Source organism: Lepidochelys kempii, chromosome 4 (genome assembly GCF_965140265.1).
Source record: "Lepidochelys kempii isolate rLepKem1 chromosome 4, rLepKem1.hap2, whole genome shotgun sequence".
In the NCBI taxonomy this organism is placed as follows: domain Eukaryota; kingdom Metazoa; phylum Chordata; order Testudines; family Cheloniidae; genus Lepidochelys; species Lepidochelys kempii.
In genome coordinates, this window is record NC_133259.1 from 24,178,268 (window position 1) to 24,206,237 (window position 27,970).

Genomic DNA, 27,970 nt, shown 5'->3' on the forward strand with positions numbered 1-27,970 from the left:
AGGCTGGGCAACACTCTCCCCCTATACATACCGCCCCCTGCCCTGACTTCTGCACCCCCCCTCACACGCCCTCTGCCCTCCCTGACTGCTGCACCCCATCACACATACCCAGCCCCCCCACACTCCATACCCTGACTTCTGCAACCCCCCACATTCCCACCTGCAGCCCTCCCCCCCCACACCAAAAAACGGTATCTAGTACTTATGAGTGAAAAAGCCTTCCAGCCTGCCAGACCTATTAGCACAACACTGAAACTGTTAAAGAGCCATTCAAGCGGTAATGAAGTCATTTAACAGGCATTTGCCAACCCTCAGGTATATACTGTCAGTTTCTGAAATTACTGACAAAAACTGTAGTGCATTACTGTAATATTTACTCAGAACATGTTAGTCCACAGGACCTTACTCTAACATTTGCTTTCAAACTATTTCATTAGTGTGTTGCTGAAGATTATAAAATCACATCTCTAAAAAAATCCTTGCATAGATTTTCAAGATGCACAATCTGGTGGAATCTCCTTCCTTAGAAGTTTTTAAGGTCAGGCTTGACAGAGCCCTGGCAGGGATGATTTAGTTGGGGCTTGGTCCTGCTTTGAGCAGGGGGTTGGACTAGATGACCTCCTGAGGTCCCTTCCAACCCTGATATTCTAGGATTCATCTTTAGCCTGAAATGCTTGAATCTTCAGACATATTTTTTTAAATAAATCCTTCAAAAGACCACCCGTATCTAAAATACACATGTGAGCCCGGGCTGCCGTCAGGCATAGGGGCACCAGTTTAATAATTCTGCATAGGGCCCATAAATCCTATGGACACCCCTGCTACAACCGGTCCCAGAGACACCCCTCAGCTTCTGATCGGCTGTGCCATGCGGCTCAGTGTCTCGGGTGGTGGCTCCCCACTGCTCACAGCTATCTCTACGCAAAGGGGCATTTAATTCCTCCTTCGGCTTCGCTGGAAAGAAAAGCTCTTCACACACTCAGGTCTGTGATTGTCTTTTGATCAAAGAGCCATTATCACCTTCAAGTATAACAACAGTTAATACAGACATATTCTGGGGTGGGTATGAATCCTCATACCTCTGGGGTGCGGTGCAGGAGCTGTTTATACAGGGACCCCCCCCCCCTTTGCCCGGTGCTGAGATGCAGCCACCTCTGGGGGAGGGTGCGAGGGCTGTTTACATGGGGATCCCCGTGGGCACTCTGGTTTATAATTTAACCCTTTGGGGACTGCACAGAAGGCAAAGTAAGAGGAGTTTAACCACAGTAACTTTTACCCTCACCGCACACAAGAGTCACAGATATTCAGATAAAACAAGCAAAGCCCATATGGCTCCCCCACCTCCTCCCTGTCTCTGCTCACCCCTTCTTGAGAGTCCACAGGGGCGTCCTCCTCCCGGCATTGTCAGGTGATGCTCAGCTGACGTACCAGGCCATGTATTTCCAGGAGCTATTGAGACATTTCAATGCTGTGGACCAGGCCTCATCTGGAATCCTAGGTCCAATTCGTGGCCCCAAATAGGAATCCTAACTAAAACAGAGCAGGACACCTACAATGCTCAGGGAAACAGCCCGCGACTCTTCCGAGAGGAGACTGCAAGAGTTTGGCTTGTTGACCTAAAACCAGGGATGTGGTTGCTTCCTGTAAGTACACCAGGGAAAGGAAAGAGCGAGTGAAGCTACAGGATAATGTTGTCCCAAAAGCCAATGGGGATAAACTCACCATGGAGCAGCTGAGGCTGGAAATGAGAAGACTGTTCCCACCCACCAGCAGAGCTGGGGGGCGGGTCTGGAAAACCCCAAACTAGCTGCAAGCTGGAGCAGTTTCTGAAGGGGATTCTCTGTCACAGCCCTCCGCATAAGAGAGAGCCCGGCCTAGATCTGGCCCTTAAATAAACTTCCTGACCCTGCTTTACCCACTGATCAGCTGTAGGAGGTGAAACTCCCTGTCCACCTGGAGATCAGCCTGGCTCCTCCTCCTACCAAGGCGTCCACAGCTGATGATGACTGTGGTGTCAGCCCTTACAATGAGCTACTCTGGGTCTCTGCTGACAGCTCAAGGGTCTCGTAGATCCCAAAGCCAGAAGGGATCCCTGTGATCATCCCCTCTGTCTGACCCAGGGCTCTGAATTAATCCCTGCTTGAACCAGAGCAAATCTCTTAGGAAAACATCCCAGCTTGATTTAAACCTGGCCAGAGCTGGATAATGCGCCGCAGCACATGGCGGGGAAATGTAAAGCAGGATGCTCACGTTCTATCCCCAGCATTGGGAGAGTATTGGGGTCTAGTGGGGGGGCTAGATACCAGGACTCCCAGGGCCTGAACAGGGGCCGGGGGGGAGGCAGGGAGGGAAGAGGTGTTTTAGCACAGCCCAGGCTGTTCTCTCCCCTTAATGTCCTGGGATCTGCCAGTCAAAAGGACCCATGTCCCAGCCACCTACTCAGCAAGCAGCCAGATCGCTGTTCTCCTGTACCCTCCCTGCCTAGGCACTGACCCACAAGGCCCTCTCCTGCTTGCCTGAGGCTCTCCCTCCTCTAGCACTCTCCCGCCCTGATCCTGTTCTTGCTCAGGGGGCACCTTTCCCGGGCCGCCTTCAAGGTCTGTGCCTTCAATGTGTACAGCTTTGGAGAGGCCAAGTGGCCAATGCATGGGTGATAAGTACACTGGTTGAGGTGTGGGCTGGGGGAAGGCAGCTTGCTGGGGGGTGGCTCTGAGACCAGCTTGGCTCCACAGGAGGGTTTTAGGGACCAGCCTGGCTCTGGAGGGATGGGGGGTGCGTCTGTCATGGGCTCTGCCCGGGGAACAGGCGCTGATGAAGCAAGCACGCTGCCTGGCTGCCCACACCCCCCTGCTCAGAGTGTGTCTCTGCGGATCCTGGTGCTCTGTGACGTTGCCATGGTGCAGCAGGTCCGAGACACCACGGGAGACGCTGTCCTGGCCCTAGCGAAGGAACTGACCGGGTACCGGGTCCAGCCAGGTTGCCTGGGTTCTTTCCCTGGTTCTCAAAGGGGGAATGGGTCTAGTGGGCTGGAGAGCAGGGGAGCTGGGCACTATCCCTGGCTCGGGTGCGGAAAGGCCGGGGGTGAATGAGGTGACGTTCACAGCTCTTTCCCAGGGCAGGTACAACCCAGTTGAGGACCCAGGGAGATGGGTATGGGACCTACAAGGAGAGGATCATCTTTGTGTATCGGTAAATTCTCCCCAAAGCACCCCTCGGTGTCAGGGTGCCGTGTTCCATTCCCCCCCCCTTGAGCCAGCCAGTCCCCCTGCTTGGGGTCTGGATTGGAGCTGGCGTCCCCTACAGAGGAAAGGCCCCGTGTCCCATTTCCCTCCCCACACACACACACACACTCCCGAACCAACCAATCTACTTCCCTGCCCTGGGGCCGGATCGGAGCTGGCACCCATGCAGACATCATGCTCTGGACTGGCTGTGACCCTGCTCTCCTGGAAGGTCAGACATGGTGTCGGTCACCAACTGGTGCCAGTTCGGGTATGAGGAGGCTGGAGAAGCTGGGGACTTTGCCAGGGGGCTCTTTGCTGCCAGATTCCAGGCATCCAGCACAAGTGGGTCCCCCGGTGACCTCCCTGATGCCCTCCTCAGTGCCCCCGGTGCCTCTGTGGGACACAGAGAGCCCCAGACAGAGAGGAGTGGGTGGGGAGCAATAGAGGGGTGCAGTGGTCTCAGTCCCCCCACCCCACAGTTTATAGGTTAACTCCTCTGGACACGTATTGCAGGGAGTTGGGGGGGGGTCTCTACCCCCAAAGCAGATGACAGGAGCAGATCTCCAGCCCAGCAGCTCTCCCACAAAACCAGGCTGTTCCCCCGGGGTACACAGACGGGGATGGAAGACTAGGAGTTTGGGTTCAAGGAGGCAGGAGAGGCTTGTCAGTTTAATCTAAATTGACCTTGTAATCGTGATATCCACTCAGTCCACACCTAATCTTCTGTCTTTCTCTCTCTGTCTCTCTTTTGCTCTCTTTCTAACAACTCTAAGGACAAAACAAGACCAAAGGATTAGCAGAAGGGAAGAAAAAGCCCTGGAGAAAGGATGGAGACACACTGCATGAATGCCCCCCCGCTTCCCTGTAATGAGGGCTCGGGTCCTAAACACTTGTTTCAGTGGGCTTAAGCCCCCTAGAAGTGACATATAAAAGGACATCCCTGTAAATGGTGATCAATGTCCTTGGCCTCCAAACAAGCGATTTGGGTATCCATTACGTATCTGAAGCTCAAGGACCACGCTTAAATATGGGCTCCGGTCTCTTTATGTTTCACACGTTTGGGATCTAGTCTTTTAAATGCACTGTGTGACTGATCTCTCCATGCAACAAGAGTTCAGTTCCCCACCCCCCATACTGAGATGGAGTGGCCTTCCACTGAGCTGGAGGGGGAGGGACCACTCTCTGATCCCTGATGGGCGGAGCCAGGCTGGGCTCACCCTTCAGGAGCGGGACAGGAAGTATAAAAGGCGGAGCCTCTAATATAGTTCAGCCTGAGCCATGGAAGGGAGTAGGTGTTTTCAGATGGCTTGTGAGCTTACAGTGTGCCTGGCCTGAGGATGAGACTGACCCAGAAGAAGAGCTGCTGGGGTTGCTGCTTGCTGTATACCTTGAGGAGATGCAGGTACCTTAAGGGGAGAGAGTAAGAAGTAGCCCAGGGACAGCTGACTGTAGTTCAGTGGCTGCCTGAATGCTGGTCAGTGTGTTTTGGTTGGCCTAGTGGTGGAACACTGTCATGGTTAGAGCCCTGGGCTGGGTCCTCCTATGCCCTGTTGCTGACCCTACCCTGGGGTGGTAGCTTCCCCACCTTAGGCTCACAGGCCTATTTCTCTGTATGGCCTGGGCCTCTAAACTGCTTGCCTGCCTGGGAGCTTGGTCTCCTTGAGACTATTGAAGTGAACTGAATTGTCCCACCTAAGATCTAATCCCTGATAGGGGTAGTGCCTCAGGGGTGTAGTGAGATGGATTGGCCTTCCGCTGAGCTGGATGGGGAGGGATCTGCCAACCCACTAAACCCCCAGTCTAGCTTCTCTTGGGCCTCAGGCAACTGTGGGGCAAAAAGACCCTTGGCTACTGAGAGAATGTAGGTCTCTCCCTTTTCCCCACTCTGAGTTCTGGCTTCTTGTCATGTCTTTCTCTAATGACCACCCTTTTAGGAAGGGTTTAGATCACCTTTCCCATGCGTATTTAGTCATGGGTCACTTTGATGTGCCAGGCAAAATGACTGCCCTGTAAACCCATTGTAAGGTCTTAACCCTCTCATTCTTAAAATAGTGGGCATTCTTGTGCCTTGAGGCCATTGCTGCCTGACTGCTGGTCAAGAAATGCATGGCTACAGGGGCACAACTATTCATTAATAAGCTGATTTATTTTTTTAAGCCATAGTTTCAGGTAAATGCATAACACTGGCTTGTCAAACATCAATAAAATCATTGGATTATAACTGGGATGGACCAGAGTGGGGACTGGATGCAGGAGGGAAAGTTGGAGGAGTCTGATAAAGGGATTGCCTGTGACAGTGTTTGGTTCAGCACTACAATTCAAACTCAGATGTAGCAATGCAAGGCACGTTATCCAGGGAGGAAGAGTGAGTGTATGATGCTTTCAATGCCCCAGATCTTAAAATCTGGCCTCCCCAGCGCACTAAACAATAGGTGAGCGGTTTAAGTGTCTTCAAGTATAAGGAGTAATGCTAGAAAGGGTGATAAACAAAAGTGGAAAAGAGAACACTTCTAAAACTAACTTCACCTAAGCAGGCTTGTTAACTGCATTCACTTCCCAGATGCTTGAACCTCCTTGGTTGAAGGACCCAATGGTCTGATTTCGAGAGACCAGGCCTCTTGAATCCTTTAAGTCATGGAGAACTCCAATGTCTTCACCCCTGTTGTTGGGGTGTACTTGCCACATGGGCCCTCAGAGGCCAGGCAGGCCCAATTAATCAGCAAATAGGTAGGCTAAGAGGAGGTTGCTGATTGGAAGCAAGCTCTGACTTGTGGGGGAACAGGCGGGACTTATGTAAAGCTCAGAGACTGGCAACAGAAAGATGGCTGTAGGATGAAGAAGAGTGTAAAGAATATTTGAGTATCCATAATGCCTCATAGTGCAAAATAGATGTTTCAAAATATTAATCGCCAGTGTATCACAGGCTTTCATACAAGACCTCACTTGATGCACTTTTATAGTACATAAGGCTGTACATGAATTGTGGCCAAAAATTGCAGCCAAGCCATGGAAAATGGTGGAGAAATATTACTGTAAATAAGGTCCATTATTAAAATCCATTACTTTTTCTGCAATTTAGAGTAGCCACCCAGGGCTCCCACTGTCAAAATGGCACTAGAAGCCTAATATTATTGCATCTGCAAGTTAAATAGGGCCTTAATAGTATAGTAAGAATATGTATACAATTAGCTGATTCAATTGCTTATTATTTAAGGGTCAGACCTACTGTCCTTACAGTTAAGAGGATGTCTCCCCACTCTCTAGGTAGGTAGCTGTTTACCTTATTATGTAAATGTACCTTCATTGTCTCTGCCTGATGACCAAGCTGGTCAGACAAGCAAATACACCTTACTTTGTTTAAGGCAGGCTGTATTTATGTATTGCTTGTCAAATTTTAAGAGCATAATTTGAACACAGTTATAACTCTTTGTGTGCACCCCATATAAAAATATTAATGATCAGTGAGTTTAGTTTTCCAATGATCCTTACATGCCACTTTGTCCTGATAGATACCCAAAGTGTATTTGCTGTAGTGAGCGTATCAGGCCTGCTGAGAATTTGATACTCAACAGTAAACCACCACTGGGCCTCTGTCAAAGGGAGGGTGTATTGTAACTTACCAGTCATAGGCTCTGGTTCCTGCCATGACTTGGGGGTCCTCCCTAGGCTCATTGGGATGAGGGTGGGGTGGTCTTCCTCAGCTGGCTCCGCTGGGTACCAAAAAACACATGCTACTTGCCTTCCAAGGCATCCTCCTCAGCATCCCATCCGCCTCCTGGTCTGACAGGGTGGAGGAGGGGGTCATGACTCATTTCTGGCTGTGCATTGAAAGCGGTTGACAGCACCCATCATGCTCCTTGAAGGGGCACATACAGTGAGCCCACCTGGAGCAACTGTTGAAGTGTTTTGCCATCTTGTATGAGCGCCTCCAGTGCTTGATTCCTTCTGGTCCTGGGCTGAAATCTGCTCCTCCAGCTCAGTGAAATTTCTTGGTATGGGTGACTCTTCCTGCCATTCCAGGAGAAGCCATAGAGGATGGTGTACTCTGACTAGACATTGACACCTGGATGTGGTGGTGGGCCAGGTGGCTGCTCTCAAAACAGGATCTGGAAAAAGGAGTAAATGGTGAGGTGGCAAAATTTGCTGATACAAATCTAATCAAGATAGTCAGGTCTTTTAAGTCTACCTGGGACTTAAAAGAGGATCTCTCAAAACTCGGTGACCAGCCAACAAAATGGCAGATGAACCTTCAATGTTGATAAATGCAAAGTAATGCACATGGGAAAACATAATCCCAACTATACCTACAAAATGATGGGGTCTGAATTAGATGTTCCTGCTCAAGGAAGATCTTGGAGTCATTGTGGATGTTTTTCTGGAAACATCCACTCAATGCGCAGCAGCAGTCAAAAAAGCAAACAGAATGCTGGCTATCACTAGAAGGGATAGAGAATACAACAGAAAATATCTTATTGCCTCTATATAAATCCATGGCATGCCCACACCTTGAATACCATATGCACATGTGGTTCCCAATCAAAAAAGATCTATTGGAAAAGGGCAACTGTCAAGGCTGATTCCCCACTCTGGCACTTCCAGTGCAGAAGGTGGGGGCCTGCAAGGATTCTAAAAATTAATACTGGCCACTCCAGCCTTGTAGTAAACTTCCAAGGTTACTGCTTCTCTCTCTGACCTTGGATGGATAGATGCTGCCACCACCACCAAGTGCAAAAACCCCTTTGGGAATTCCTCCCTGTGGGGTACCCTCAAGCCCTTTCTCACACACCCCTTTAGGAAAGAGCTGAGAAGAAAACAAAGGAAATCAGCTGTTGCCACCAGCTAATTAAACATCATAGGCACAAACCTCTTAGGGACACAAATCCAAACCTGTTCTTCAAGGTAAATTTTATTAAATGAAAAAATACATCTGGAACTCAGGCTTTTGCTAGATTTTAAAAACCCCACTGTTAAAAATTAAACATCAAGAATAACCTTCCTGAGGTCCAGCTTAATGGTTACAAGCAAAACAAAAGCATTTGGGGTTAGCGCAGAGGCGTTCACAAGCCAATAAGAAATAAACACTGATAAACCTAATTGGGTCTTTCTAGACACTTCCTGATCTACTTATTTGAAATCCCAGATACATAAATAAGTAGTTCTAGGTATATGATTTTTTTCCATACCTGGCTTAAAGCTTCTTACAGCATTGCTGCTTGTCTCCTCTTTCCAGAGAACAACAAAGGAAAGTGTGTGTGTGTGTAGTTCTCTCCCCCACCCTGCAATTTTAACAAGTTCCAGCCCTCCCATTGGCTCTTTTGGTCAGGTGACACTCCCTTCCTTTTGTCTGTGGACTTTTTAACCCTTTACAGGTAAAGCAAATAGAGAACAGCTACTAACAGGGATTTTTATAGTTGACTGTCTGGGTGCCCATAAAAGGGGGCTTCCCCTTCATTTATCACTGCAACAAAAATTATTAGGGGTGTGGAATGGCTCCTGTATGAGGAGAGAGATAAGGTGGACTTCGGAAAATAGAGTAAGGGGGCTATGATAGAGGTTTATAAAATCATGACTGGTGTGGAGAAAGTGAATAAGGAAGTGTTGTGTACTCCTTCTCATAACACAAGAACAAGGGGTCACCAAATGAAATTAATAGGCAGCCAGTTTTTTCTTAAAAAAAGGAAGGCATTTTTCACACAATGCAGAGTCAGTCCGTAGAACTCTTTGCCAGAAGATGTTGTGAAGGCCAAGACTATAACAGGGTTCAAAAAAACTAGATAAATTCATGGAGGATAGGTTCATTAATAGCTATTAGCCAGGATGGGCAGGGATACAGCTTCTGGCAAAAAGAGGCTCAGGACTATGAGTGACAGGGAAGGGATCACTTGATGATCATCTGTTCTGTTCATTCCCTCTGGGGCACCTGGCATTGGCCACTGTCAGAAGACAGGGTACTGGGCTAGATGGACCTTTGGTCTGACCCAGTATGGCCATTCTTATGATCCGTTCTCACTTGTGAAGAGTGCGGCAGAAAGCAATTCTGATATGGTCAGTGCAACATGCTGCTACTGGTGAGAATGGGGGTGAAGGGCACTTTACAGATTGGGTAATGGTCAAGTAGAAAAGGGTTCAGTATGTAGTGAGAATGTGGGTGGAGGACTACTACCAGGTCTCTCGTTTGTCCCTTACTCCCATCCATGCTGGAAACTGGCACAGGTATGGAAGGAGAGTGTTTACCCACACCCCTCAGGCATACTAGCCTACTCACACTCTTCTTGCCTTCAGACATATGCTTCTGGGCTTTTGGTGTGGACAATAGAGGGCTATGGACACCTCTACAGCTCTCAGGGTAGAGGTACCCTTAGAAATCCACACTCTGTCACATTACCTGGGGTCTGGCTACTAACCAACTCTTAAACAACAAGAGACAAAATGTTGGGATGATCTATGTCCTGCTGTCTGGGGAGGGTCACGACAGTGCCAACTTCTGAGTAGACTGTGTCAAAAAGCAGGGCAGATGCCCCAAACTGGTTGTATGATCTACAATTGGATTTCATCAGCCTACTAACAAATGAACTCCAGAAGCATGATACCAGTCAGTCCCATTTGGTTTTCCAGTCTGTCTTGCCACTCAGGCAAGCTGAACTTAGAGATAGTTGGTTGCCATACACCAAAGATCATGAAAGATTCAGGTTGCTTTCAGTCCCAAGGGACCACTTACCCTCGGTCAGATCTCACACCACAGACAACACTTGTAGCCAGCCTATAGTCAACAAAGGATTTAACTAGGAAAAAGAAATGAGTTGTTTACAGGTTAAAGCAGGCATTAATTATATATAACAAATGAGTTTCCAGTTAATGTCAATCTGGATTCGGTGCTTACAGATGACTACAAGGATCTCTGCTTTTTAGCTTCAGCCCTGTGAGTCTGAACAGCGAAGAGCTGCCATGAACACTTTTTATCCATCTTTATTTCCTTCTTCCAGAATTCAAGCTGATGGGATGAGCCCTTTTGCACCTAGCCCGTGCAGGAGCAGTTAACAAGTCTTTGTATGGTGGTGATCCATGGCCCATTTAGTTTTGGTAGGCCCTACTGCCCACTGGAATGACTTTCCTAGGGATTTAGCACTAGGTAAAGACTTTTTGTTTGTTAATTATATAGTTCAGAACAAATATTTTAAAGCTATATAGCCAACACTGAAGTATCACTTTATAGCATGGTCTATAGACATTAGAAGTAGGATTCATACATTAGTCCTTAGGAAAGGCTTGCAAGTCCACTACCCATCCTAATTATACCAACACACAGGTGAGCTGAACTGGTTTCAAGCAATGAGTTTTAGTGCTTGGCTGAGGCCTAAAAGCTGCCATTTGATCTGCAAGTGTCACAATGTAATCCAGGAATTCATGGCAAAAGTTCTGTATTTCTCTCTTCTTGAGAGCATATCAAACTTCAGTGAGGAACCCAGAATCCTAATATTGATCCTTCTACAAGGAGGAGTAATGTTAGGCACTGCAGGATATTTTAGGTCATCTAAACTACAAGTTACCAAACTATATATATATAAATTAGGGGTGTAGTTTTTGTTGTACTAATATAGCTATACTAGTATGAAGTGCCTTATGCTGGTATATCTTATGTTGCTTCCAGAACAGTGTATTCCAGGATACCTGTTACTGCAGCCATTCTGCTAGCAGCTAACTATGCCACTGAAGTAGCAAAACCTTGTAGTGCAGACAAGCCCTGAGCAATGAAAATTGATGCTTGTTGATCTGAGAAAGATGTGACCTTCTCAATGTGAATAAAAATCTACAAAGACTAAACTTGACATCCTCACTTGTGAAGAATGAGGGAAACATTTTGGGCCTGACCCTTCAAATTTATTTGCATTGAAATTGTGCAAAATTTGGTGCACAGTAAGTGGGCATGGGCATAGGACATTTGTGGATGTAAACTGACTTAATGCAAAACTTGCCATTTCTCCATGCAAATACTTGATTTGTGTGTGCAGTTTTAATAAAAATTTTTTAAAACATGGGCACTTAATCCACTTGGCAGGTAGCCATGCAAATGTACAGTACTGCATGAGCCACCTGAAATCTCCTATGGTTACCTAAGCAAATATTCTGAATGTGTCTAGAAAGGAAATTCTCAATTAGGTTATGAAACAGTTTCATGCCTATAAACTGTAAAGCACTTAGCTGACAAGTTGCCAGAATAGAATGTTATGTGTACTCACGGTTGAGACTGGATTTCTAGAAAACTAATCTGGAGGCATCCTAGAAATGACTTAAGTCCTCTTGAGCACTGAATATAAGGCTGACCAAACAGCTGGGGTCTAAGCACACAGCTAATAAACCGATAGGAACACTGATCTCCTGTAACAAAAGTACAAAACAATAAATGGGCTCCAATAATCGTTTGTTTGAAGCTGACACTTTAATAGAAGCCTGTGTACATTCCAGGGTTCATGTGTCCTTTCATTTCCATACAGATTGTAGCCACAGGGCTATGTTGGACAGATGACCGTGTTCTGAAAGGTGGTTTCCCAAATATAGATTACCCAGTCCTTCCTGGCCATGAAGGAGCTGGGATTGTCAAGAGTCTTGGCAAAGGAGTTCCTTTTGTGGAAATAAGGATTCCATTTTGAAAATGGAAGCCGGAAAGCTGTCTGTAACCTACACAAGAGGTCGAGGGCTTGTTCATGCACCACTGAAGTTAATGGGAGTATTACCATTGACCCCAATGGGAGCGGGAGCAGGCTGCTACTGTGTGAATATTCAATGAAGTCAAAATGTAGCTTTCTAATATACAGATTAATGATTAGTGCTAGATCGGCATGCAGTGAAGGGGAAGCAAATCTCCTTTAGGCCTTTTCTGGTTCTCTAACCCAGATTCTAAAACGTATTACTCAATGGTTGCCTGCTCAGTACAAAGCCATCTCAACATTTTCACTCAGCGGGGGGACTACTGGCTTTCTTTCGTCTAATGAGCACTGGGAGGCCACCAAGCAACTTATTAAATTCCCTGTCACTGGAATAGAAATAACTTGGGTAACAGGGCCTATATTAAGTTGAGACTTGCAATTCATCCTTTTGCTTACAACTGAATAGCTTTAAGGAAGAAAATTCACCTCTTGGATGGAGTATTGTAACTGTATGAACCTAATTCTTGATACTCATCTAAAATTAGATGAGAATTCTTAAAGCTTAGCTGCTGTTAAATTTTGTGAATAAACTCTCTGTACACTTGAAGTACTAAAAATGATGCTTCCCAATCTCCAGCTGACAGGTAAAGCAGACTTTTTTTTTCAGAAGACCACATAATACAATGCTTGATTGAAAAGCCAGACTTGTTGCCTGGCAGTTAATCATGAGTCTGTTTGGTTTAGGAGCATTTAAGACCAAATTTGTTGGCCTTTTCCTAAGTCTCCTCTCTCTGTCTCCCTCAGTGTGGTGAATGCAGCTCCTGTTTTGAATCCTGACGTCAACTGTTGCCTGAAGACTGTGAGTCTTTAACTTTGTTACCTATATCTCACCCGCTGACAATATTAGCCATGCCTTAAAGAACTGTCAAGTCTGGATGTCGCCCAGCCGCTTCTCCGAGTCACAAGAACTGCACACTCCCCTCCCAAGGGAAGCAGATCCACTGATTCCTGTGGATAATCAGCACCTTTGTAGAATACAATTGTGCCCAATTCTGTCTCAGCAAGAATTGCTGCTGCATCTCCTCCTCTGAATGAAGTCTGTCTGCTTGGTTGTGGGTTTTCCACTGGATATGGGCTGCCATCAATACTTGTATGTATGTACTTGTGTGTACACAGGCCCTTTTCAAGGACAAATGGTATAATTGCTTTCTTAGCATATTAACAAATTGTATGTAGCAGAAATCATTTCCATGTGCCATCTTCAGTTTAGGAGGAATTAGCCTCTCTGGCTGTAAGTCAGATGGTGCTTCCCAGATCATTGGGATGGACATCAACAAAGATAAATTTGCCAAGGCTAAAAACCTAGGAGCCACTGAATGAATAAACCCTCTAGACTTGAAGAAACCTATTCAGGAGGTGCTGTTTGCCTTGACAGGACATGATGTGGACTACTCTCCCAAAGTCCATTGGCAGTGCATACTTATTAGTGGCCCAATGTGAGAGCAAACCTAACTAATATTGTTCCCATCTGGTGGCTGGCCTTGCTGTTCATGTGTTCTTCACAGGTCGTCTTATCTTCAGACCAACACACAGACCAATTCAAGTAACCGCTCCCTGAAATAAAACCTGGCCAAGCCTGTCCTTCTACAGAGAGGAATAGACTTTGCTATCTAAAGGAGATGGATAAAATTTTTAGACTACAAATTCTTCCAGAAATAAGTCTGGAGTCTCTTACTTTGTAGTACTGAGAGGAAGTCTGTTTTCATAACAACCTTCTCACTTCCTCTGCCTTGACATCCTGCCACATGGGTTCTGGAAGCTGTGATGTAAATAAGACCCATGGAAGGCTAGACTGTGCCACAGGCAGAGAACAGGAGGCCCTGGCAGTAGCAGGGAAACTAGTAAATGTGATACAGAGATAATCCTGACAAGTGACCTACACCCACATGCTGCTGAAGAAGACTTAATATTCCCAAGGTCACTAACAATCTAATTTGTCCTGTTCTGACTACTAAACTTTTCCTGTATCTGCCAGTGGGAGGCTGTTCCAGAACTTCTCCTCTGATGGCTAGAAACTTCCTTCTAATTTCCAGGCTAAATTTGTTCATGGCCAGTTTATAGCCCCATGTTCTCTTCTCCTTTACCAGAGAGGGTCAAAAACTATTACAGCTATTTACCCTCTAATCGATTTATAGAGAACAATCTTACCCCTCTCAGCCTTCTCTTGAGACTATAAAGCCAAGCTCTTCTAGTCAAATGAGACTAAACAAGCAAAGTCCCTCCGTTTCCCTGATCATCCTAGTAGCTCTTGTCTGTACCTGTTCCAGTTTAAATTAAGATGTTGAACATAGGTGACCAGATTTGTACACAATATTCCAAATGAGGTCTGAACACTGTCTTGTACAACAGCACTAACTTCTCCTCCTGTACTGGAAATACCTCTCCGAATTACCTCTGAGGGTCACATTTGCCTCTTTCAAAGCCACATTGCACTGGTGGCTCACATTTTATGATCAACCCACACACCCAGGTCACTTTCCTCCTCCTCCCTTCCAACTGAAGAGCCCCAACTTGTAAAAGAAATTCTTAAGAAAACCTAAGTGCATGACCTTGAACTGTGTACTATTTAATTTCATCCCATTTCTGTTACTCCAGCCTACAAGGTTGCCCAGATCTCTGTATAATTGGATGCTCCTCTTCTGTATTGCTGGGGCCCCCCACATTTATCAGCAAACTTCATTAGCATACTTCTACTTTTTGTACCAAGGTAACAAAAGTATTGGCTAAGATCCTTGATCTCCACCAGTAACCTCCTTCCAGTCCTATAATTCCCTTTTTCAGCACAACCAGTTACCGTCAGCCAATTTCTGATCCACCTACAATACATGTCTTGATCTCCATCTTCCCTAATTTAACTAATGTCCCATGTGGTGCCATGTCAAATGTTTTACCAAAGTACAGTAGAGCAAGTACAATTGCACTTAAACTCTTTTTTTTCAAAAGAAATTAGATCATACCAAACTATCCTATCTCTGGTAAACTAGTGTTGCATTACATCCCCTTTACATTTTACCTCTAAATTTTTTTTCACCATTTGCTCCAAAACCTTGCAGACTACTGAGGTCAGACTAACAGGTATCTAATTACCTAGATTACTCCTTCCTCCTCCTCCCCCCCCCCCCCCCCCATTAATGTAGGTACATTAGTTAGACTTCAGTTGTCATGGTACTGCTCCCACAAACTTATTAAAAATCCTTGTTACTGGATTAGCGGTATCAGATCCCTATTTTTGGGATGCAAATTCTCTACAAGGCCCCAACTTAAAAGCTTAGTATGCTCTTTTCCACCTCTATTTTTAGACTCTTTCCCAGCAGACATATTATTGAATACTGTTTTCACTTAGCGTTGGGGGGGCCATTATCTTTAATCTCATTCCTATCCACACTGTAGCAACCCAACCTCTAGCATCCTTTTTTTCTTTATAGAATTTCATTTTATTTTTATACTCTTCTAACCTTTTTCCTTTTTTTGGCTGATCAACTCCTCTTTTCCATTCCAGATGGACTCTCTGCTTACTACTAACCTTCCTGAGGGTGACTCATCCAGCTTTTTTCCTACAAATTCCTTCCCCCACCTACCCTTTGTTTAGATTTGGAGAAATTAAAAGCCTCCTCCACAGTTAAGTCCTTCAATTATCTGGTCGTGCTGACTTTTGTGCATCAAGGACTGGTCAATGGCAGAGAACAAAGAGGTATTTTTCCACCCCACCGGTTATAGGTTTTTATTTGTCTTTTTACAGAGACAGAAGAAGAGGTGTCAACAGAGGTTACCTACGTGTCCTCTGGAATGGTGGCTGAAGCATTTAGGGACATGAATCTTTAGCACATGGCACATAAATATCTTGTGGTGATTACAACAGTGCCATGCAAACACCTGGTCTCTCTTGTTTACAACGTCACAAGAAGCAAGCAGGTAGCATTATTGCCTACAAAATTTAACCAAACTTGTTTGTCTGGTGGGGGGACTGAATGGACTTGTAGCCTCAACCTTTTACATTGATTTGTTTTTGAATGCAGTGTTTGTACATCCACATTTGTAAGTGCAACTTCCATGATAAAGAAACTGCACTACTTGTATTAGATGAATTGAAATACTATGTTTACCTTGAATCTTTGTATTTAAAGAAAGTGAGCACTACTCTGTATTCAGTTTTGTAATTCAATATATTTGAGAATGTAGAAAACCTCCAAAAACATTTAAATGCTCTTCTATTGAGGGCCATTAATTTTTTTTTAAATTGTTTGACAGACCTAAAGTTCAACCTTGTGTTGCTATGGGTCTACCTCTGATGCAGGACTGGTTCCACTAAAGTTGATGGAATTGTCTTGGCAACCTCCATAAGCATCTGCCTGAATACTCACATAATGGTAAAAACCAAAGCAACATCTGCATAGTCAACGGTGTTTACCCACTGCTTGTATTTTGACCAAGATATGTGCTCATCTGGCATCCTCAGAAGGGTGCAGTATCCTGTATGGGTTATGTTAGATCATATTAAAGAAGTTCTGGATTAAAATCACCGGTGAGTTTGATTCCCCATAGTTTAAATTCCAGGGTATTACTAATTAAGAGGTCTCCTGTTTTTACTGTTTCTCTCCCTCTGTGAAAGTTGCCAGCTGCTAATGGTCTTAGTACATCCTAAGACGTATTGCTTTGAGAACCAACTACTCACACAGACTCAAAGCGATACTTTGTAATAACAAACAGCACAGACTCCCTGCCCTTTTTGTTGTATTTATCTTGCTTTGTTAACTATTGTGATCTAAAATAGAGATAGGAGGTATATGGATGGATGCTTGGCATGGATAATAAATAAATGAACAGGGAGGTGCCAGTTGAAGAATCCAGTTTCAATCAGCTGAAGAAGGCATCAAGTAGAAACAACTAGAGGACCCCAGGGGGCAGACTGGAATCCACCCAACAGCCTCATGGATGGGAGAACCCAAGAACAAGATAACGTCTGGCAGCATGGAGCCATCAGGAATGTGCCATCTGCTGACTGATTCAGCAACAGCAGGATGAAGCAATTTCCATAGACTGACATAGGAATAAAGTCCTATTAAAAATGGGACTCTAGAAAGTGAGGAGAACTTAGGGGTCTGATTCTGCAAACCAACTTCTAGGAGCATCAGATGTGCATCTAACAAGGCCCTACTCCCTCCTCATGTCCATGCCACCTGGGGCTGTGGCTTGGCAAGAGCAACGATAACAACCTTGCAGAACCTGTGTGTATGAATGAATGTGAATAAATGAGATTGAATGGAATGTTATAGCTATAACTGCTTACTAAGATTTTCTGCATTCACAATAAATGTGGTATTTTGCCTTATTCCTGTTACGATCCTGCTAGTTTGTTATTGGTATAAGTTTATCTTTAATCTTCATCTTCAAAAATGCTTTAGAAATAGGCACAGGGCCTGATTCCACACCCCACAAGGCAGAGCACTTGCACAGCCCATTGATTCCAAGGGGATGACTACTCAAGCAACTAAAGGGTAAGAGAACTATAAATTGTCTGACCAACCCTGCAGTAGCTTAGTGGGTTAGGAGTGGTAGGATTGCTTTCTGGCTGATGAAAGAACCTGTAAAGACACATGCATGTGTCATGGGGAAACTTGAAGGGGGTATGAAATAGCTTTCAGCCACTTGAAGACTGGCTTTTGAAACTGATCCAGGAAGCTGGGTTTTTCCACTGCTGCACCAAGTGAGAAAAGACATTAATCCAGTTTCACCCCTGGTGAAGTCACTGAGGCCAACTAAGTTAAATTTAGTCCTCTCTCAGGGTTAAATTTATCCCTGATAATCTCAAGTCAGGGAGGGGATGAAAAGATCACTCATGAAGTAACCTATCTAATAAAGGCTGCACAGGCCTCCAAGAAAGAGGCAGAGGCAAGGGTAAGCCTCTAGCCAGCATTTCAGTTGTGGTAATTCACGTGGTTCTTTAAGGTTGAAGTAGAGCTCTGGTTTGAGCTGGGCCTTGTGCAGGAAGGAGCCATGCTTGGTCCCCTACTGCTTCTAGGTTCTCTTCCTCCCCCCCCCCCCTAAATCAGACACTGGGACAAGCTGTGTGTTTCCTCATGGGAAGATTGGGTGGGGTGAGATTCACCAGACCACTTCATGTCTGCCCTGGACTAGGCTTTTAACCTTGGCAGCTGGGCATGGGGTACATTTTCAATATTGGTCTTGATTCTGATCTCCCACCCATCCATGCCATATAGCTCCATTAGGAGTAACTCCATTACTTTTGACTCTGCACCCGTGTATGGTAATTGAGGAGAGAATCAGGCTTAGTGTCTAAACAGGGGACTCTCAACTGCTTCCCTGAAGTAGGCAGTATCTATCATTAACTCCAAGCATGCAAAAATAATGAAGGCTTTACATTATTTTAGGGTTTTTAATTGCTTTCTGGTTTCTGTACCTTCTGGGTGTACTCAAGGCATGTGTTCAAGCTTTTCTCTGCAATCGTGATAGCTAGAAAACTACTCAACTCCACTTCAGTTTTAATAACTCTAGGAGCTGGGCCTCTGAGGAAAAAATCAGATATTGCTAGATGTGAGGTTGGCAACAGTTGCCCTGTGGGTGTAAATAGTTAATGTGCAAAGCTCCTTTGAATGAGAGGCCTAGCATACTCTTACTAGTACAAAACCACCTCATTTCAGGAGGCATTTCATGATTGTCCCTGTCTATCAATGGGAGAAGAGTTGAATATTGGCTTCAGCCATCTGCTGGGATCTGATATCAGATGCATCAGTTTACACAGTGCAGGCAGCCCAAGAATGAGATCCTCGCCTCCTGAGCTCTTTCTGTGCTTAACCCTCCACTGTATTGAGGTATGAAAACTTTTTTAACCTTGTACAACGGCATTTTCCTCCCCTATGGAAGAAAACACAGTAAAATTAGCCTTCCACTGTCCTGGCTGTTCCCAAAAGGAATGGTAGACTCTACAATCCTAAACAGTACCATCTGGGCTTATCTCAGCTAATCAATTCCCTGGCAGTGGTCACGCCTTGGTCTCTTCTGTTCTTTGTCTATGATACACAACACTGTAGCCTTCTGAGGACTCGTAGGTTAAGTCCACCTAACGCTATTGGGTGAAATGTAATGCAGCGGGGCTATATGGGAGGTCAGAGTAGGAGGATGTGGGTTTAAAATTAAATAACTTGATAGTTTATTACTATAGGTTCTGCTCTTGTGAAGCTTTTCAAGGCTACTGGTCTGCTGTGTGGTAAAGGAATATGACACCACTCCCCAAAGCCTCACTAAATACACCTGTGCTCTAGGCATATTTCTTTCAACTTAAGTCCAAATTTTGCCCTGCCTAACATATTTGGACACAAACTTCCATTGTTTACTCTCACGTTGATCTTAAATGCTGCAATAATGGCCGGACCGTGCTAGACACTTTTTTACTCATGAGAGTCTGGTGGAGGTACAATAACCAAAAACACATTAAAATACTGATGTTCAAGCCCCGCAAATGGATCTTAACTCAAATAGTGGTAACCACATGGTCCTGCTTCTGCAGACTCTTGTAATTTCTGGGTTACAAACCCCCCAGGGGCTGTGTGTCAGTCAGATGCAATACTTTGGACAGGCATATTGAAAATAAAAATCTCAGCATCTATTCACTCTTTTCCCCTCCCCAAATTTTTTTAGTTCACTTCAAATTGCATGATGTCCCTCCATAAATTTGTTGTACTGATCCCTGCTTCTCTTGTGCAGCATTTTAGGAGTAAGACTGGGTCCTGGCGTATGTTTATATCCAAAAACCACTTTGCTTGAGGACACGGATGTGCAAAAATATAAAAACAAACAGCACCTTCCAAGATGACAGTTCAAAGAGCACAAAGGGATGCTTATTTGGACACCAGGTTGTTTTTTCTAGTTGCTTATAAATATAATTTATTACCTGTTTAAAAATTCTTTCTTACACTTTGTACATGTCAGGCTGACAAAATAAATGCAGGCATTTACAAACAGAGGGAAGGAGAAAAAAGGGAGAAGAGGCACACTCAGAACTAGTAAACCACACCTCCACTGTACAGCAATACAAATAATGCAATGGCTAGCACTTCTCTGTTAGTGATTCTTTAGAAAAGGAATTGCATAGAAGATACAGCAACAGGAAAATGAAAACCAAACAAAATACATCTTGGTATCGAAACATCACGCAAAAAAACCAAATTTCCACAACCTTAAGTAACGTGTCTGTAGTGGAACTGTGACATACCTTCAAAGCATAGGCCATGCAAGATTTTCCTTTGTTAGAGACCTCTGTGTTTTAAAAAGGTATTGACTGGGTGATCTGCGTGTCACTATTCAGTATTAAACGGAAAGAGGGCATTTTACTAAATGAAGTCAAACACGTACATCCTGTACTTCAGCTGGGGAGAACAAATGCTCAATACTGATCGTGTTTTATGTCCTGCTCTGGAGGGGTTGGTGGTTGATGCAGGGGTTGGAGAATGAGAGCCTACCATGTAGTTCGCTCTTTATAGTCTTGTTTATTTTGCAGGCTTATTTCTTTTTAGGATCCTTGGTTTACACATTCCTGTAGATCGGTGGAAATGGCCACCTAAGCTCTGGCAAACAAAGCTAGCTGTTCTCAGCTAAGGCTTGTTCTGCCCCTGGATGCCACCAGAAATCAAAATTTTCATCCAGAAATCAATATCCTGCTTTGAATGATGTGACATCTGGGTTCTTAAAAGAAAACCCAGCAGTTAGCTTGGTGCTAGAACTATTGAGTCTCCTGCAATGAGAAGGTCAAATCCAGAGTACAATACACACATAGCAATTAATTTCTCTGTAAACAGTAGCGAAGACTAACCCACTAATGTAATGTACACTTTCACTGACATCATAAGAAATGCTAAATACCCCTTTCACCTATAGAGATGAGTGAAATTATTTATATTTTTTGTATAGGCATTGCTTGAAGAGGGACTTTGAGACATACCAAGCTTAAATGGGGGGTAAGTGAATGAGTTTGTAGCCAGAGATGAGCTCACGCCACCAGACAGAGTGTTTAGTTCTGGGGGTTTAGTGAAGGCCCATCTCCATGCATTATCTTGGCAGTTACCAACGCTCTTAGTACTGAAACCATTACCTCCCTCCTGCCACAGCTCTGCTTACCTGAGCTTGCAGTGATGCTAAACGCTGAATTTTGGGACATCGCTTTCACTTTTTTTCCATTGGAATGAAATGGAGCGTGCAGACAAGGGATTGTAACTTCACTGTAGAGTCCTTTCCAAAGCAGCAGCTAGGCTGTGAGGAAGTAGGAATCGCTTATTCAACCACCCTTATCTGCCATAATAGCTAAGGGCTTGTAGCACTTATAATAAATATCCTTTATTGCCCTTCAACTTTGCATTCATGTGAAATCCCCACCTTGATGGGAACATAATACTGCAACGTGCCTTACAAAATTTTGCAAGCTAAATGCTCAAAATAGAGATGAGAAATAGCAATAAGGGTGACCCTGAAGTGAATACCTGGTTGGAGTCCCTCACAGGGGAAGGTGTAAAGGCTCTGTTTTCATTCATAAACCACTTGCATCCTCAGTTTGACTGACCTCTGAGGGTGACTAGTCATTTCAGGGCCAGCCACCCAATCAGAAAAATACCTGAAAAGATTTTCAAATGCTCAATAAGGTAGTTTACAAAGTGCCCTGAACTTAGGCTCAAACAGATTCAACCGCATTATCTTGTATAAAATTAATCTAAGTGCTGTAGTCACTACTCTGCTAAAACATACAACAAAGTCTAAGAGGTTAAAAAAAACCCCAATCCTATTTTGGGTAGCGAGACAAGAATCCCACCAGGACACTATCCATGACGATAGGTTTACTCTGTGTAAATACATCTATAGGTGATCAACAGAAATATCTTTGCTCTATATGCCTCCCAAACAGCTAAATGTCCTGTGAATGTTTACATTTCTGTCTTGGTCACCAACCATCTCCTACAAAATCAAATCCTGTCTGAAGATACCTCAATCGCTTCAGAACATACATGGTTCATAAAAATCATCATCATCGGGTCTCATACTGTTCAATATGATACAGCTGTGTGTGCATGGAAAACTTACACGGGACTTATCCAGTACTCTGACAGCCACCTTTACGAGGAAAACAACACAAAAGAACGCAAAGCAATGAGACTAAAACAACTCCATCCAATAGTGATTTTAAATCAGAAATTAAAGATTTTCTTCAAAGTCTGTAGATATTTTTTATACATATATTTATATATAACATATATATTTTATTTATATCATTAGCAACCAACATGTAATGAGGAGGTGGCATAATGAGCAGCAAAATTGCAATAACTCAAAAACATGAGGTGGGCAATGAAAATATTAAGCTTCTTGGAAAAAAAAGTAAAAATAAAAAGTAAATATGTTGAGGATAAGAAGCATGCAGACATTTTTTAACAAGCTGATTCACCCACTGTAAATGTTATGAAAGTTCTTAAGAGTTGGTGCTGTCTGCACAACTGAATTGCCATTCTAAACAGCCAGCTCACAAAATGTATTTCCCTCCGGTAATATGTAAGGTAATCTTTATGAGTTTTAAGCTGGTGTCAGTATTCCGTAAAGAGTATGGTCCTTAGCACTAGATGGCAGTGTGTACAAACATTCAGAGGTAAGGACTGCTTCTATTTTCTCCCATCCAAGAGATTTTGAAAATGTATCTCTCTTCCCCAAAAACACACCCCACCGCCATTTCTTCAGTGGAATGGAACGGATGCATATTGAATGTGAAGCACTCCAAGTGGAATTTAGAAAGATGGGTTTTGAGCTGCAAATGTATCTGCCATCCATGAACCACTTTGGCCTTTTTCGGGGTCGGAATAAAACCCCCAAAACAAAGGAAGCTTGAATTGATGTGGAAGTTAAAGCGAGAAAGAGCTAAAGGTTTGGATGGGACTCAGAGGGGCACCAGATTCCCGAATCAGTTATCCAAGGAGGTGCGATTGCAAAGTACAACCGGTTACCTATTGCTAATCTTGAGCGTTAATTTATGTTGGACCATTCAACAGAAACATTTAGGCTAGACCAAAAGGCTATACGGTGTCATTAGACCCTGCCACCCATGTGAACCTACTGTAAGGGAAGGGAAGTAAAGAGCACCTTTGTCCCTACACTGGATTACTTGAGATCTTTTCGGATTCCTGGACACCCAAGCAGAGGGGCTGGAAGAAGAATAGGCACAACTGCGGTTCTGAGTCAGGAGCACCTTTCTCAACAAGTGGCAATATTAGTTTGGACAGGCACTCACTCTCCACCCCCCTCAGATTATGGCTAAGCTTTTCCTACTGACCAATCCCTTTGCGACAAAGCAAGGGAAGTACATGGAGAATGGTGTTGACCTGCTGTCACAACTGCTTACAAAAATCACCTAGCTGTAGATTTTTTTTTTTAAACCAGAGAACAGACACTCCGTCGGCAACTAGCGCTCCAACACCAAGCTTACGTTTAAGGCAGCTTAGTCTGTGCCCATCAGAAACTTCCTCTCATGGTTAAGGTGAGAAGGCTGCAAATTTTCTTACTGAGTGAAAATGTACAGTAGCGAGTTCAAAGGATCTTACAGGTTTATACCACAAAAGCTGTTCCTAGGAGGGGAAGACAGGAGCTGAGAGACAGAAAAGCGTATCAGCCTGTCCTGAAAGAGCAGCCCGGCAGGAGGAGTATGAAAGATGTACCTGTTTGGAGCTGAAAGCTGTAACTTAGGGAGGAAAACTGGGACACATCTTTCAGCACCACTCTTACACCACTGAGGAGGAACAGAGCGTGGGAAAATGGTTAAAATGTTGCTGAAAGGCAGGGACTCTGCTTCCCTAAAGAGGGAGAAATGAAGGAGCCAGAAGGCCATAGATGAGGCTAGGTTAGGAACGCATATTGGAGACAAGAGGGGAGTGGCGGGGAAAGCTAGAGGAAATGGTGAGACTGAGCCAAAACCCACTCAAGTCTACGGAAAGACTTCCATGGGGTTTAGATTAGTTCCGAAAACAACAGGATTATAAAGCAGCATATGAAAAGGATAATCTAGTTGAAAGCGCATCAGAGAGAGTACTCCACACTAAAACGCAGGCAGATTCTGAAGGTAAGAACCTGTGCACACCAGCCTCTGAGTCTATATCTGGGTTTCACCACTTGTGAGTTGCTGGCAAACTGCTCTCCACCCAGGGAATGGTTTTATGAACATTGTCCTGCGTTTAATAAATACACTGTCAGGGATACTGAGCTGAAGCTAAAAAGCCTACGGAAATGTCAAAATGGGGAAAAGGTCAGACGAAATTCGCCTTCCATTTCGACGAATGACATTTCCACAGTTACGTTTAAAAATGCAGACTTTAAAACCTGAGGAGAAAAAAAAATCCCATAGAAGAATACAAAGTGAGAATATAAATAAATAAATAAAATAACCAGGGTCTGGCTCGATGGCATGGGTGAGAATGCTTTCCTAGCATTGGAAGTGAAAGGAAAAGTTAGGACGAAATATTGAAAGTATATGCCCTGTGTCATACAAAGGAGTCACTCTTCCCACTAAGCACAAAGCAAAATGAGTCTGCAAAGAAATGGCAACCGGAAAAACAACAGTTAGCTTCACTTGCCTAACTCCCCACATCAGCTGTTTGCACACGACAAAATGGCCAAGAGGGACATGGGATGAAAACAAATGAGTACGTTCTACAACAGCGGTAATGAGTTCCAGCCGTAACTGCTGAGACAACTGTGAAGAGCATTTAGCGGGTGTGGAAATAACGAGGAGAAAGCTCCGCTGTAGGGCACAGTTCAACACCATCATTTCACACTGTCCTGTGGGGTGGAACTCTCATGGTCTCCAGTGGCACTTCCCTGCATGGAGGCAGAGCAGCAGCAAAGATCCACCATATGGCTCACCCACAGCAGAATTTGCCCGTAGAATAAAATGGAGCAGCCTCCCCGTTCCATAACTGTCCTCCACTAACATACACCTTTGATTAAAATCGAAGGGACTGATTTTCAGTGGGGCTGAGCACCCACAATTCATGAGAAGTACCTGCATACTGTTGCTACACGTGCTTCTGAAAATTAAGGGCTATGTGTGGTTGGTTTGGGAGGGTGTATTCACAGCATTGGCATGGGGCAGCCCCGGCTTCGAGCATAACAATGAGATGTTTGCTCCTCGAATCGTTAGTAAATAGGGGGCGTTGCAGAAGCTCACACGGTGCGATAGTTGGCACTCATTGAACTAGATCCTCTGCTGGTGTAAATCATTGACTTTAATTTACACCAGTGGAGGATCTGGTCCAGCGTACGCTAACATGTGAGCATGCCTTGTCGGCAAACCGAGGCCTTGTAGGGTGAGCACAATGGCTGAAGAAGGGAAGGGAGGGTGGCATTTGAAAGGAAGTGTGTTAGAAGAACCCACGCAGTCCCAGAAGGGAGAGAACAAGTTCTGCCTACACTTGAATGATACATGCTACTGCTGACAAAATTAGAAATTAAAATAAAATAATAATAATCCTTGCACTAGATACTTATCGGTAAATAATCATTATAGCAGAATCTGCAGGGTTATTTCCTTCCACCCAACCCACACTCCAAATTGCATCTCTCTCACGCACACACACTTTCTTTAAGAAGGGAGCGGGTTATATTGTGAGTTGAAAATGAATCCCTATCTTCCCTACAATCCTACAGCTATTTTTCACAAAGAACCCGTGGAATTCCCTTGGGGGAGGTGGGGAGAGAGACATGCATTCCTGCTTAGCACCCAGATTATCTGCTTTCCAGATGCACACGTTTCAAAACACTGGTCTTACAACCAGATCTAAGAAACAGAACAATGATGGGAGGATTATTTTGAGACAGTTGATGCACGGATTTGTAGCTAAAGTCTGAATTTCACTGGAAGTTGATCATCCGAAATAGCCACAACCAACTGTCCACAGCTTTGTTTAGAATGGCTTTAAACAAAAATATAAAGAGCCCTGGACAGTCTCCTTACCTCTGTCCGGTATTTGATGTAAACAATGTCCATAGAAACTGGGATTGTTAAGAAAGTTTATCCATACATCTGGATAGCTATAAAAAGCGTTTCCTAGGAAACTGTAAAATCCTGTACCAAGCAGTGTACAGCCAAGCTGAGGGGAACGTTAGGTTGATTTATATTTTCAAGGTACAACTTTGTATGATTTCTTTTAGATCCTGTCATAATGTACAAGGAGAACATATGTGAAAGTCAGGGCTGATTTTTTCTTCTCGGAAATGTCTTTTGTGAAACTCATTGGTCTGGGTAGTCATTTTGTTTCTTATTCGTAGCTCTTAGGGCAATACCACTCCCTTATTTCCATTCCTTCTTTTTCATTCTGAGGTTGCATCAATATTTTCCTTCTGCCGCTAAAGAAACAACTGTCTCGTGTCTTCCCATTTCTTCGAGGACTGCCGCCAACATGCTCAGGTTGCCATCGGGAAAATTCTGGGCTTCCCAAAGATCTAGGATCACGCCAGTAGGACTCGATTTTGTAGCAAAATAATTTAGGTACCTGCAACAGAATGAAGGGAAATGGTCCTCTAAGACTGGCTGCCACTGTCAATGCTGATTCAAACTATCCACAAACCACACCCATTATGTACACTCTGCATGAGCGTTCTCTGTGACTAGTCTGTAGGTCTTTGTACTGCACTTGTGCATGGAAGCCTTCTGCATCAGATCTTCAGCTGGTGTAAATCAGGGTTGCACTCCTGGCTTAAATAGACCTGAGCCGATTTAGACCAGCTGATGGGGATCTGCCCCACCTATTCACAGTTGGTACTGTCCTTTTGCCTATGTGGTTTATCCAAGCCCTGCCAGTTTGTGGGCCCCTTACTCTGTAAACGTGCTCTTTGAGAAACTCCTCTTCCACTGAAGTCAATGACAAATAGCCCACTGATTTCACTGGCACCAGGGTTGGGCCCTTAACAAGGACAACGGAGAGCGAGCTCACTTCCCGCGCACATACCTGTCTATAACAACAGCCCTTATGTAGTCACTCAGCCACGTTGTAGAGTTCACGCAGGCAACACACCCACCTGTCCAATTTCAGTTTGTGGGCCAGCATCCTCCAGTCATGGCCCCTGGTCTGCGGGGCATCAAGGCTGCTGCAGAGCTTTTGTCTGATGGGCAGGGGAATACTGAAAGCGCTCGGTCCCACTATGGTGGTGATGGTACTTGCTGAATCCATGAGAGGATAATCAATGCCAGTAGGTTCCTAAGTTTTGTAGAAAGGGGTGGGGGTGGAAATAAAGCAGCGTTGTTACTGAACACAAAAGCAATCACCATGCACAAAGTCAGAATCCTATTGCTTGCGTTAGTGGAGGAGCAGCCTCGTGCTAATCAAGTTGTATATGCGCTTGATGTCAGTCAGCTGAAGGAACAGAAATATTTATCGCTAACTTTGCACAGGCAGCAGGTTTATCACCACTCCAGGCTGGTCTAGGTAAAAACCTCAGGCCCAGCTTGATCAGTTAATGTGATCATTTGCTCTTTCTTAGGGAGAATGCTAGCCTTAGAACTGTACAGTAGATCTCCGTGCCTTCTGTGTGTGGGAAACTCTCCCTGATGTGGGGAGCCACAAGTATGGGGAGCAAGGAATATCGGAGGTGAATTTTGTGGGGAAGAGCATTTGGAGTCAGATGACAGAAAAAGCATCAAGGGGCCTACGTTTCCCGCCCATGTAAATGAAAATATGGAAGGATTTACCGCCCAAAGATGCATGGTACTTGCGGGGAAGGGGTATTACCCATGGTGGGCCGGGTACCAAGAGGTAGGGCAGCCCCCATTGGGCAGTAAGGGGGAGACATTTCTCTTTAAATTCTCCTCTTCCTCACACATGGAGAGACACAGATACAGAGCAAAGGCATCGCAACAGCTCGGTGGATGTGCTGCTATTATCCCTCAGCGAGCACCTGTTCTCTGGGAGTCTTTTGATGGAGGACAAACCATGGAGAGAGAGTTGATGCCGCTCCAGGCATTAGCTGATCCCTCATTTTTATGCGGACCTCAGTCTGCAC

The 27,970-nt window shown here is 44.6% G+C and overlaps 1 protein-coding gene across 24 annotated transcripts in view; it reads right to left on the minus strand.

Moving 5' to 3' along the window:
• The window catches only part of UNC5C (unc-5 netrin receptor C), a 398,952-nt gene that overhangs the window by 26,756 nt on the left and 344,226 nt on the right, over positions 1 to 27,970 (minus strand). For 12 of the 24 annotated variants that reach the window (XR_012158488.1, XR_012158466.1, XR_012158471.1 and 9 more), the window contains 6 exons: positions 26,990 to 27,168; positions 25,926 to 26,463; positions 11,462 to 11,600; positions 9,943 to 10,006; positions 7,529 to 7,660; positions 6,845 to 7,330 (listed from right to left, as the gene is read on the minus strand). Coding sequence is in view for 1 of the 24 variants with exons in the window: in XM_073340726.1 (XP_073196827.1) it covers positions 26,298 to 26,463; positions 26,990 to 27,168 (345 nt within the window). In the remaining 23 variants the exon portion in view is untranslated. Of the gene's footprint in view, positions 1 to 1,362; positions 1,450 to 6,844; positions 7,331 to 7,528; positions 7,661 to 9,942; positions 10,007 to 11,461; positions 11,601 to 19,801; positions 26,464 to 26,989; positions 27,169 to 27,970 lie in introns of those variants that run through there. The other 12 variants (XR_012158484.1, XR_012158483.1, XR_012158485.1 and 9 more) reach the window with 9 other exon arrangements.